This window comes from Adiantum capillus-veneris, chromosome 18 (genome assembly GCF_014529385.1).
Source record: "Adiantum capillus-veneris isolate H3 chromosome 18, ASM1452938v2, whole genome shotgun sequence".
In the NCBI taxonomy this organism is placed as follows: Eukaryota; Viridiplantae; Streptophyta; class Polypodiopsida; order Polypodiales; family Pteridaceae; genus Adiantum; species Adiantum capillus-veneris.
Window position 1 is genome coordinate 82,819,778 of NC_140948.1, and position 12,337 is coordinate 82,832,114.

Below are 12,337 nucleotides of genomic sequence, written 5' to 3' on the forward strand. Positions count from 1 at the left end.
GCTGGCACAGTTCATTCCAGATGGATGTTCTTCTTAGAGCGTTTCATGAAAACGCTTAAGGGATATGTGCGTCAAAAGGCACGTCCGGAGGGTAGCATGGCAGAAGGTTGGTTGGTATCAGAGTCCCTAGTGTACATTGGAGAGTGGTTAGACGGATTTGATAAATCCCGGGATACGCTATGGCGAACCATAGATGATGAGCGCATATCTGGGATTGTCATGTGCAATCTCGGTGTTGAGAAGAAGATGACGGAAGATCTAGAGGCTAAAATCAACCGATTTTGCATGCTTCACAATCCAGTGATGCAAAAGTGGATTTCACAATATGAGGATGCAAAGCAAGAGCGACAAAGGGCACGAATCGAGTGGAGACGGGGAAGACGACCACCGATGCACTATCCAGCGGTTCTGGAGAGCCTACCAACCTTCATGAGCTTAAGATGGTTGCACAACCAATTGAAAAGCGCACAACAATGCGGTGACGAAGTGACTGAAGAAGAGTGGGAGTACTCTCGGGGTTGCGCGACCAAGGTAAGTTTGCAATGTACGACTAGCAAGTGACTTTATTTATAAACGTTTGAACGGCCACTCATAATCTTTGTTCGTTGTAGTATAAGTCATACACAGCAGCATGGTGTAAAGGTCGACATTTTAGGGTGGAACGAATCGACAAAAAGCGTTTTACTCAAGATTGTGGAATCATGGCAAAATTTGAACAGTCTAGTCGACGACGTTCCTCTGATGCAGATCCCGTGGTGGCGGAACTCACTTACTTCGGCACGCTGCAAGAGATTTTGAGGATCGATTACAGAGGATTTTTTGTCGACTTGTTCGACGTGCAATGGTTCAAGATAATCATGGAGGGTCGAAACGCTACTGTGCGTAGAGGAGAGTCTGGTTTTCTTGAGGTGGATTCTACTAAGAAATGGACTGACCTAAGAGACACTTTCGTACTACCCGAGCATTGTGAACAAGTAAGTATATAAATAGTTAACATCCCCCTTTTACAAGTTATGTGCTTGAAAGCTCTCATGTAAGTTATGTGGCTCTGGCAGGTAGTATTTCATCCTACAAAGTCTACATCAAACTGGTGGTACGTCATAGAGGTAGCCCCTCGTAGTGCAAGGACGTATGAAGGCTACCATGTGCCAATCACAACGACATCAATGGAGGAGATCAGAGAAGATGCTCAATCAGAAGCCGCTGCGGTGGTGCCAGACGAGCATCAAGATGCTACTGCTCTATATGGGGTGCATGCAGAGGAGCTACAAAATGAAACAGAGGATATGTGTTTAAACGGAGAGCTCTATATAGATATAGGAAGTTATGCTGAGTTATGCGAGGATGAGAGAGAGATCTCTTAAAGCCACAAATATTGTATTTGAACAATTTTGCTCCGTGCTGTAAAAGCTCTAGCTCTTTTGATTGAAAATTCTGAGTTTTCGACTTGCCTCTTCTACCACTCGATTCATTGCGTCATTGTATTTATATGCGTCATTACGTCATTGTATTTAATGGTATTTGCGTCATTGTCTACTCTATTCATTCAATATTAAGTTTAAATATTCGTGTGTTTAATGCAGGTATGGATGATGAGGAGTTTCTTTCTTCTTTGTCACCGCAGCAGAGACAGTGGTACGTGGAGCGTCATCGCTCTGGCGCATCATCGCGCGTTCCTACACCATCCGCATCTCCCTCTCTTTCGGAGCATTCGGCGCGCTCCGAAGCTTCGGCGTCGACGAGACGAGCGTCACACTCTTCTAGACACCGGCGCTCTAGTGGTGGCGGTGGCGGTTGTTGTGGGGATTCCGCCACCGATGCCTCCACACCGCCTCGTGTTCGACGAGGCTCTTTACCCTCCCCTTCTTTGCCCGCCCCCACACCAGCCACAGCATCGCCGTCTACGCCAGGTTTTGCACGGCTGACTGTTCCTAGAAGCTACACACCTCTACCTACTCCGCCAGGAGCCACCCCACTCGACACTCCTCGCTTCGGGGCCCAGACGCCGGTGGAGACACCTGACGTCCGTACCCCCATCGACACGCCGCTAGAGACCCCTGCCGGGACACCCAGGTTCACGCGTCACCGGCCAGAGGGCTTGCCTTACTCCGTCGACATCAGCGGCGGCATCATCATGGATGATGACGGCAAGAAGGTGATCTCGCGCATGCGTGGTCTTTGCTCTCAGCTGTTTAGACACTATATACTAAACAAATGGAGTGAAGTACCAAGTGATTTAAAAAACAGAGTCATCAGCATACTTCATGATGAGTTTCCCGTTCCAACACGGGATCAGCGCTTCAATGAAGACCTGATGAAGATTCGAATGCGCGAATACTGCAAACACAAGCGTTCCGAAGTGCAAAAAGCAATCAAGAATGGGTGGAATAGGCCAGATTGGCTGGCCAAAGAAGATTGGAAGAATGCGAAGAAAGCAGCGCGCGAGAATCCCGACAAGTGGAAGCAACAAAAAGATGCAGCCAGAGCGCGAGTAGAGGCAGGGAGCTTGCACCACTTGGGGAGCGGTGGATGGGCATCATTTGAGGCCGATTTTGTAAGTCTTTTCACATTGCTCTTTATGCATGTTCGATAGTTTAGGGTTTATGAGTTTTTTAGTTCTAACATAATGAAATCTTTGTATGTTTTGACAGTGGTCGATGACAGGACGTGATCCCACACCGTACGAGCGCGAGTACGCAGGCAGGAAGGGCTTAAACGCCCTGATGGACATTCTCAGTTCTCGCAGCGGCATGGTTAGTATTACGGTTTACTCTTTTTTATTTTTTGTATTGTTTTATAAATGTCGTTATATGTTTATACTTACTGAAAACTGTCTTATTGTCTTTTTTTGCAGAATCCGACAGATACGCCGCTTGGACGCGATGAGACGTCTGATTAGACGACGTCAGTTTAGCCGTAGCTAGATAGCATTAGTTTAGGGTTTCTCATAGCTTATGTATCATGAGACGGATTTTATACGTCTTTTTGAACCATGTATATTATTACATTTGTCACCGCAATTCCTTTTGCCAATCAATTCTTTATGCCTATGATGTTGTACAATTGTCATTATTACATTTGCCAATCAATTCAGTTTGTCTATGATGTGTACAATTGTCAATTTTGCAAACAATGCGTCTTGTGGGTGACTATTTTGGGTCTATTATTTACCTTTGCACTTTTTTTAAAAAGTGAATCAAGTACAATATGGTTGATGGGTGGCAGGGCATTCAATGCCCTGCCACCAAAAAAATATTCTCTCAGGCGTCGCTATAAGCGTCGCTATTTATGGCTCTGTAGCGTCGCTATATGCGTCGCTATACTCTTCTGTGAGAGCGTCGCTATAGGCGTCGCTATAAGCGTCGCTATATAGCGACGCCTATAGCGACGCTTATAGCGACGCCTATAGCGACGCATATAGCGACGCTCTCGTAGCGACGCTTATAGCGACGCCGGGGGTTATAAAAACCCAGTGTATTTCCGTCGCTAAGAGCGTCACAAGAGCACATAACCTCTTGTAGTGAAATTCTACAGCAATTTAAAGACTGTTGCTAGGTTATTGATAAATAATTTAAAAAATTCTTATGTACCCTTGGAAGGTTGCAATAGATGAAGGAAGCATGGAAAGGTATTGTTTAAGTTTTAAGAAGGACCAGTACAATTATCGGATTGCGGATAATACATGAGCCATACCAAAAATGTTGGAACTGACCAAGGGACATACAAAAAAGGGTGCAATTTACATAAGCAAAATTGTTGGAAATGGCTAAGAGGTAGATAGGAATAAGGGTTTAAAGATGTTGCCTTATATGAAAGGATCCTAGCAAGCACCCTTTTTGGCAAGAATTTTCATGCCCTTGTCGCGTGAGCTTTGAAAGCCTGTTTCGTCTACATTCCATATGTTTGTAGGAGGATAGCTATTTTCAGCATATAGCTTTTGGAGGTTATCATGGAGAGTTTTTACTATCTCTGGTCTAAACCGGTTGGCTCTTGATTGGTCTAGGCCCTCTGAAACTCTAAAAACTAATTTAGGGTGTCTTTTGCGGAAGCTCTCCCACCAGCTTTTGCCCGATATGCCATTGGTAAATAAGGTATGTCTTGTTTGGCATAGCTCTGCTACTTTCAATTTGACATCCAATACCGAAACGCCATGCCCAGATTCACATTTTAAAAAAATCCACTATAACAAGGCTTCTTCCTCCTCGGCCAGTAATTACTTGGTGAGCCTAATGCCCTCTTTTGTTCCTGAAGCCTGGAACCTGCCACTTGGCACGATCTAGACCATTGAACTCTCCCAAAATCGGACTCCAGGGGCGCATGCTTTAAAGTAATCACGCATAAATATAGTACAACGTCCGCTTTTTGTGCTCGCATCACCAATAACAAAAGCCTCTTAAGTCAGTCTGCAGATGACTGTATGCTCGGGAAGGTGGTGAGTGGTGAGAAGGCGCAGATCAGGAAACAGTGCTAATGGCATGGTTACCCTGGTGGAGCCACCGACTATGGGCGGCAACGGGAGCTAAACTGGAATCTGGGGCCGGCGGCAGGTTTTACCAACAAGCGGTAGTTTGGTGGCGGGTGCTTGTAGCAGTAGGCGGTAGCAGCGACGTCAAACAACCTACGGGGTGCCTTGCAACACGCAACGTCAGCAAGGGGCACAGAGGCTAAGGCAAGGGCGTTCAGCAAGGCGATGATGGCGCGAGTAGGAAGCGTCATAGCGGGTCACGTTTGACAATGAGGGGAGAACGTCTAGTGAAAGCACAACTAACTACACCCATTCGAGGTAACCAGACAGATAAGTTGAGTGACTCACTGCTGAGATAGCTATACCACTATAAAATCTTTAGTTTATTTTATTAACGACATCATGATTGCATTTTGATATGCACTTTTGATTTACTTTCATGTGTACTGTTAGGTGCAATAGCATGCAATCACACTTGATGCTAAGCATGCTTTTGCAGTTAACTAACGAGCCTCGTGCATGCAGCATAACTGATCCCCAATTTCCTTGGCAGTGGATAATGGTTCATCTTGAGCCGTCATGATCAACAAACTGATTATATACAGGTGATGCTTGGTTGATCCCTACCCTTGCCGGAGCAGTGCCGGCTATAACTAATTATACCTCAACCTGTATGGGTTTGATGCCCAATTGTATGCCAGTTCTATCATGGGCGCTAAGGACAAGCAGGAGGGAGACAATGCAGCAATTTAGGAGGGCACCATTAAATAATGGAATGGCATACCTCAGTCTGGTTATGGATAAAAATCGAACTACCCTTATCAATCATAAGTTACAATACAATTGCAGTAATCAAAAAATATTCACGTCAACAAATCAGATCAGAGGCAAAGGTGCACTCTTGTGTTTTGGTGGTCATGTTTACTTGGTGATCCCAAGGCTCTCTTTGCCCTATCCGCAAGCACACACCACCACGTGGCACGATTAAATTAATTTTTTTAAAAAAAACCGAGCGATGCTGCAATACCGAAACGAAACGAAAAGCAATGCCATGAAAAGCTTATTTTTGGCATTGATCGTTGATGGTCTACATAAATTGCCACCCGATTTTCCTTTATCGCTCGAGTAGGTTAGCCGTCAGCTCTCATCCCAACGTAAATCAACCCTCAGTTTGTAGGGTCCTATGGTTGTAGATCAGGTTGCAAGCTCGGAGTGCCGATAGTGTGGTGCACACTTGGGATAAGCTTGTTGAGCAAATTAGGTCAATTAAAATTTTGTGAAAACAGATCAAGAGGTATATGTTAAGGTCATATCTAGATGTAATCACCTACGCTTGCATCTTAAACGCATGTGGCAATTTGGAAGACTCCCAACAAGGACAAGGACAGGAAGCTATGGGTTGTTTTCATCAAATGCAAAGTGAGGGCATTTCACCGTATTCCCAATAAGGGCAGGGATAGGAATCTATGGGCTGTTTTTATCAAATGCAATGCGAGGGAATTTCTCCATATATGAAAGTACAAGAAGTGGGGACAGGGGATGGGGCTCAAATGGACTTTTAGTGTAAAAAAGAGGGTGTTTACTTATCTCTTAATGCGTGTTTTGTGTTTGGCAGGGAGGACATATATTCACAACACTGGACGTTTCAATTGCACAAGCGCGACTCCATCTCGACAACACTACAGGGTTCGTTATCTGTATCCAGAATCACATGACTATGCATTTGCTTGGCGCAACACATAAACGCTACGGGGCAGGGCACGGCTTCCGTTTCTTATAATTTTTGGAGAGACCACAGTGCCAACTCTCCACCATACTTTTGTATGGCACCTCTGCATGACGTGCACTATATACTTTGTAGTTTCAGTTTGTGATGTTTCATTGCAAGAGGATATGTTTAACTATTCACATTGCTTTGTAGCTTGAATTAAACATTGTCCTCCGGCTTGCACAACTGGATGGCATTCGTACATGATTATCAGGTCGGTATGGCATCTCTGCATGACGTGCACTATATACTTTGCAGTTTCAATTTGTGATGTTTCATTGCAAGAGGATATGTTTAACAATTCACATTGCTTTGTAGCTTGAATCAAAGATTTTCCTCCGGCTTGCACAACTGGATGGCATTCGTACATGATTTTTATCCTCTATTTATGGTTTTTGTATTTTTTGAGTTTGTCAAAGCTTCAATTTAGCCATATCTTTTCCTTACGAGTGCATGCTCAATTTCGATCATCGTATCTATATACCAAATAGACATACATTTCTTTTTGCATAGTTTGGCAATTCAATCTATAGATTGAAATAAAGAAAAATTGACTACGGTTGATTGAGATAAGATGGGTGTCTCAAAGATGGTTCCACGATTTAGAGACTAAATGGTCAATATTACTAGATTGAATGGTGCAATCTGCAAACAACTACCAAACTAGGTTAACTTGCAACCCTTTTGCTCTATTCAATTACCCTCTTTAGTAGCCCGATGTCCTATATGAAGCACTATGCGACACAACTTACTTCTTTCCAATGCTCATCAAGTCCCAAGATGAGCTATTATTGGTGCATATCAATTGGTTCTACTCATTTTCTCGAGTCACCACAACAAAATCCAAGGTGACAACAATCACAACCAGCAACCAACTAACCACATGCGCTCCAAAATCTATCAGATTATGTGCGTCAAAGACCCACCAAGCAAGACTAGTTGTGTAGGTGGGCCTTTCTTCTTAGAGTGAGCCCTTCCTTCCTCTCAATTAGAGATTGCTGTTCTGCTGATTCCATATTGAAGTGAGCATTGCTGTAACGAGAGGCCATTTTCTCTAGCTTGTAAAGCTTTGGCCATATCCTCTTCTGTCCATCATAATTGTGTCCGCTTTTTACTTCTTTGGGGTGTGTTTGGTGCATCTTCAATATTTTGAGAGAGAGGTTTCAAAAGGGCCGTTGGAGTAGCAGCAAGGTTGGGTTGTTTGTGAGCTTTTGGTCTAGGAAAGGTGGGTTTAGCTTGTAGAGCAAGGGGAGGTTTCTTTGACGATTTGTTGAATTTCAAAGAGCGCTTTCGAGGTGCAAATGTAGCAGCAATGTTGTCATCAGGCTCTTTAGAGGAGGATGCTAGAGGCAAGCATCTCTTTGAAATAAGCTTTTTGAGTCTGCTTGTTCTTGTTCTCCATGGTGATTGCGAGGTTTGTTTTCTCTTCGTCATGCTGTCTACACATTAGCAAAAAGCAATGAATAAGTTAAGCTCAAAAGGAGTGCAAAGATGGTTCTAAAAAGTTATAGAGCACAGTTTGAACTAATGTAAATCGAACACTAGCTGTAAATAAATTTTATTGGTGGATATGCCCAAGCAAAACACAGAAATCGTCTTACATGCAGAAAGCTAGTCTCGATTGTCTTGAAGCAGGTAAGAGTATTCCTTGAGTGAAAATTTCCTCTTCAGCGCTGGTTTTGGAGGACTCTTCTCAGGGCTTTCCACCTTTTGTATTGGTTTGATGATGTGCTTGGTTTTGGACTGATAAAAGGCGGTTTCTTGCGTGGAATCTTGCAAAGGAAGATGGGCATCACATGTACTCTTCCGCAACAGCATACACGGCCACCATTCTTGTGTAATAACAATGACGTGCAAAGAAAACCTTCAAGTTGAGGGTGCCTCTCTAGTAGGCATGCCTCGCATTCACAAGGAGCTTTTATAGTAGCCATTCAGGGATGTAGAGCATAATTGTTGAACTGTTTTTGTTGGACTGTTTGGTTGAGAATGAAGGTTCTTGCAGATCAGAATTGAATTGTCCATGCAGTGGGATTGATGTGTTGGTGATCTTTGCAGTCGCTATGGTTTGTTTGGTTTTTTAAGTGTTTCATATGTGTGCATTCAAGGGGATTGATGTGTTGGAGGGAGGGATGTGGAGGAGTGTGGAAGGCGATAGAATGTTCTGTGCTCTCTTGTTTAAATGATTCTGGTTGTATAGCATGTTTGAGCTTCTCACGTTTGTTGTAATCGATACATTTTAGCTGATGCTCGTTGGAACTATGAGTGAAGGATCTAATACACACTAGATTATGATTTTACTTCATGGAAGAGCTTGTGCTATGCTAGAGAGGTGTTGGCAGCGTGAGTTGAGAGTTGCACGCATGGTTATGATTTAATTCTGGATTTCTGTGTATTTATATCATGTTTTTTTCAGATTTTGCTTGATTGCTGAAAATCGGGTTGTTTGCAGGTATTGAAGGATAGCACTGGTTACTACGAGAGTGGGAAGGTGACTTATACATGCCATGAGTGCGTTCTAGTTTGAAGGTGATTGAGTACCAGTTGGAGAACGCGCGCCCATGCAAGTAGTTCTACGCGGGAAACTATATGGCGCTGATTATTCTTGAGAGAGAAAGAGAATGCCACGTTGTAAAAATACCTTGTTTTGGGTTTTTTGGGAACTTTTAATACAGTTGGGTTGTGTCTCATAATTGTGTCTCTATTGGCCCCTCTACCCTGCAAGGTAACAACGTAGGGCTTATCTCAACACTAGTACTTATACATGTGCAAATTGGGGTGGAGTACCTCTCACAAATAGACATTCATATGCCTTGTCCGTGAGGAAATCGATTCGGATGAGGTCAGATTAAAACACCTATAGATTGGCTCCTTAAACAAGGATGGCAAGGAGCTGTAGGTTGTCTCCATGAACCATGTTGTCGAGGGCCATGTAATTTTGCTAAAGTGCCCTTGGGACTTGAACATGTGGTAAAAGGGCCACTAGTTGTGGCAACCACTAGTGCCCCTCTAGAGGATGCTTCTTTGTTGGATGAGGCCATCTCCAAAGTAACGATCAACCGCTTGTCAACAATGTTGGTGATTGTGGACGTGTTTTTTTTAATACTAATACTAAGTCCTACTCAACCCAATTCTAGATGCCCTTGAGCTCCTATCCCTCGATGACTCCATCGCTGACACTATCACACTTGTTTGCAAGGAGGTTTTGAGCAAATGGATGTGGCAAAGGAGGATATTCAAGCCACACAAGCTAAGATTGTGGATACCAAAAGCCAATGTGGTGCAATCCTTGCTCTCTAGCGAGCCCAAGAATTTGATGCGTCCAAGTCATGTGCATTGACTCGCATACAAGGGGGATAGGGACACACACACACACACACACACACACACACACACTAGTACACACACACACACACACACACACACACACACACACACACACACACACACACTAGTACACAAAGAAGACGGAGAAGGTGATGGAGCAAGAGCACTCTTCTTGCATTGCACAAATGAGAGAATGAGGTATTTTAGGTTTAGATTGACTTTTATATGGGCTTGCCCGGTCACATTTGGACGCCCACACTTAGCCAATCTTACCCAAACATTATAGGTTCCAGTTTTAGAGTGCACCTCTCATTGGCGATCACTCTTAACCATTCCTACCTGACTGACAATCCCAACCAATAACGTAATACACCACTAGCGGGTCCGACAAGCCCGGACCATCGCTACATAAAATGTGGTCGCTTGGTGGTAACAGAAGGATTCTCAATTATGGATGCTAAGGGTAGGGAGCAATCTGATTTTGTGCATAGGCAATTTTATCCAGATGCAGCTGATGAGGACCTTATGGAATTACTAGATGAGGTTCTACTATATTTTGGGTATGGACCAAAAACAAAAACTTTTCTTGATGGTTCTCGAGAACCACATGAAGAGATTTTTTTCAGGGTACTCACGAACTCAGATGAGCAAAACCAAAATTTTACTTCCCAAGGAGATGGAGCTGCATTACCAATGCTCCTACCCATAATTGATGAACAACAATTGGCGGAGCAGGTTGAGATATGGTAGTATCTAATGATGCCTAATGCTTTATGGGATTTGATGTTACCCTATGATATAGGGGAATTTCTGCGAGCTTTTGATCCAATCAAAGAGGGTTATATGCATAGTCCAGAGCAATTGATGGATATGCCATTTGATCCCAGCGGAGCTAGAGATGTTCGTGACCTGGAGAAGTTGAATTCCATGCCATAAGATCCAGGTGGTGTTCGTTACGGTTTATGGGCCCAATTTTACTTATGTTCTACGATTGGGAGATTCTTATGTTCTCCCTATGATCCTGGAGGAGGGCATATTCTAATGAAGCCAGAGGTTGAAATTTTTTTCAAAGCATGCACGTAGTGGGGTAGTAGTTATGCGTTTACAGGTAATGCTTCAAAGTTAAATAACAATTGGCACATACCGGAGGATGTAACTTTAGAGGGGGTGGATGTTGTGCTACTTTGTGGGCACAGGTTAAAAGATGAATTTTCAAGGTTTGGTCAAAGTGAAAATTTAGGGCAGATTCTGCCATGATGTCAGGAGATAGTAGGAATGTATGCATAGGAAATTCTTAAAAGGGACTTAAAAGGAGATGCACGGGCACGAAGAAGCCATTTTTTATTTTTTATTTTGAACATGCTCATCTCCTATAAGAGGATTTCTTTATGAAATTGAAAGGGTTCTTTTTGTTTCTCTTCTTTTGGGGTCAATTTTCGAGGATTATGGGGAGGGCTTTTTGAGGAATTGATTGCAATGGTGGGAGTTCGGCTGCTTGAGATTTGTTGGAGAATACAAAGGAAGGGCGGAAAAAGCATCGAGAGCATGAAACGACAATTTGGGGGAGTTTTTCTCAATCGAGGGTTGCAATTCGAAGGGCATACCAAAGTGCGCGTATGCAATAGAATTGTAAAAGAGCAGTAAAACAAATGAAGTCATTAGGAGAAATATGGACTTTGCATGGGCCTTCTAAAGAATCCTAATTTTTAGGGATTAAGGCTAATGTTGTGTAGGGTTAAGGGGACAAGGGCATTCAAGAAGCTAGTTTTGAGTAGACTTTTTTAGCCTTTTTTTTAGATACATGTAGGATGTGGACCTAAGAGGTCACTTTCTCTCTCTAGCTTTTGGAAAGTGAAGGGAGTAAAGGGGTGTGGCCACATCTGCAAAAACGTGGGTCACTAAGAGCCAAAATTTGACATTTTTTCAAAAAAGTTATTTTTACTTATTTTTGACTTAAAAATCCCTCCCAACATATATACACATCAAAAAATCATTTTTTGACATTTTTTTAACATTAAAAGTCCACTTAAAAAAAAAACCTTTGTTATCTCCTCCTCCTTCCTCCTCTCTCCCTCTCCTCTCCCTCCCTACCCCCTTCTCTCCTCCTCCTCCTCTCTCTCTCCCTCTCCCCCCCTGCCCCCTTCTCTCCTCCCATGTTCCTCCCTCTCCCTCCCCCCTCTTTCTTTTCATTCTTTGCTTCCTCACACAACAGCTGCCATGGTGCTCACGGACATCACAAGTCGTATGCCTCCACCACCATGTACTCGCACAACAAAAGTGTACATATTGCTTGTCCGCGGTGTTTGCACTGAAGGCCGCACGTGAGGGTGAGCAGAGGTCATCCCAAGATCGTCATACTGTCGGTGAGACGAATGTGCATGGTTCTTCAATATCTTGGGAGGGGAGAAGTAGGCTTGTTAGGCTATTGCAATTGGTTGTGTATGGGTGCAGGTGCTTCTTTGCATTCATGGATGCACGAATGTCAAGCTCTTCATTTCAAAACAGTGGCATTACAAGAAATAGTGGGTGCAGGTTAGAGAGGTCAAGTGTCACCACTTTTCCTCTAAAACAGCCTTCTTTGTTACATCGTGCAGGTAGGTGCTTCAAATCCATCCTTATTAGAGGTGGATAATCTCATCCTAATCTATATTTTAGGATTTTTATTCCTAGTTGGATGGAAATACTTGCAAATTTGTACAACATATACTTAACAAGTGTCTTTATTATACAACTTAAAAATGTTGAATTCATACATATTTTTGTTTGAAGAACATGTCTCT

General features: G+C 43.3%; 1 protein-coding gene across 1 annotated transcript; it reads left to right on the top strand.

Moving 5' to 3' along the window:
• Positions 1-1,579: 1,579 nt before the first annotated feature.
• On the top strand, positions 1,580-3,041 carry LOC147435955 (uncharacterized). The gene is made up of 3 exons (XM_086488068.1): positions 1,580-2,554; positions 2,652-2,753; positions 2,855-3,041. Exons 1-3 carry the CDS (start codon positions 1,586-1,588, stop codon positions 2,897-2,899), a joined length of 1,116 nt encoding a protein of 371 aa, XP_086344194.1. The 5' UTR covers positions 1,580-1,585; the 3' UTR covers positions 2,900-3,041.
• The last annotated feature ends 9,296 nt before the right edge of the window (positions 3,042-12,337 follow it).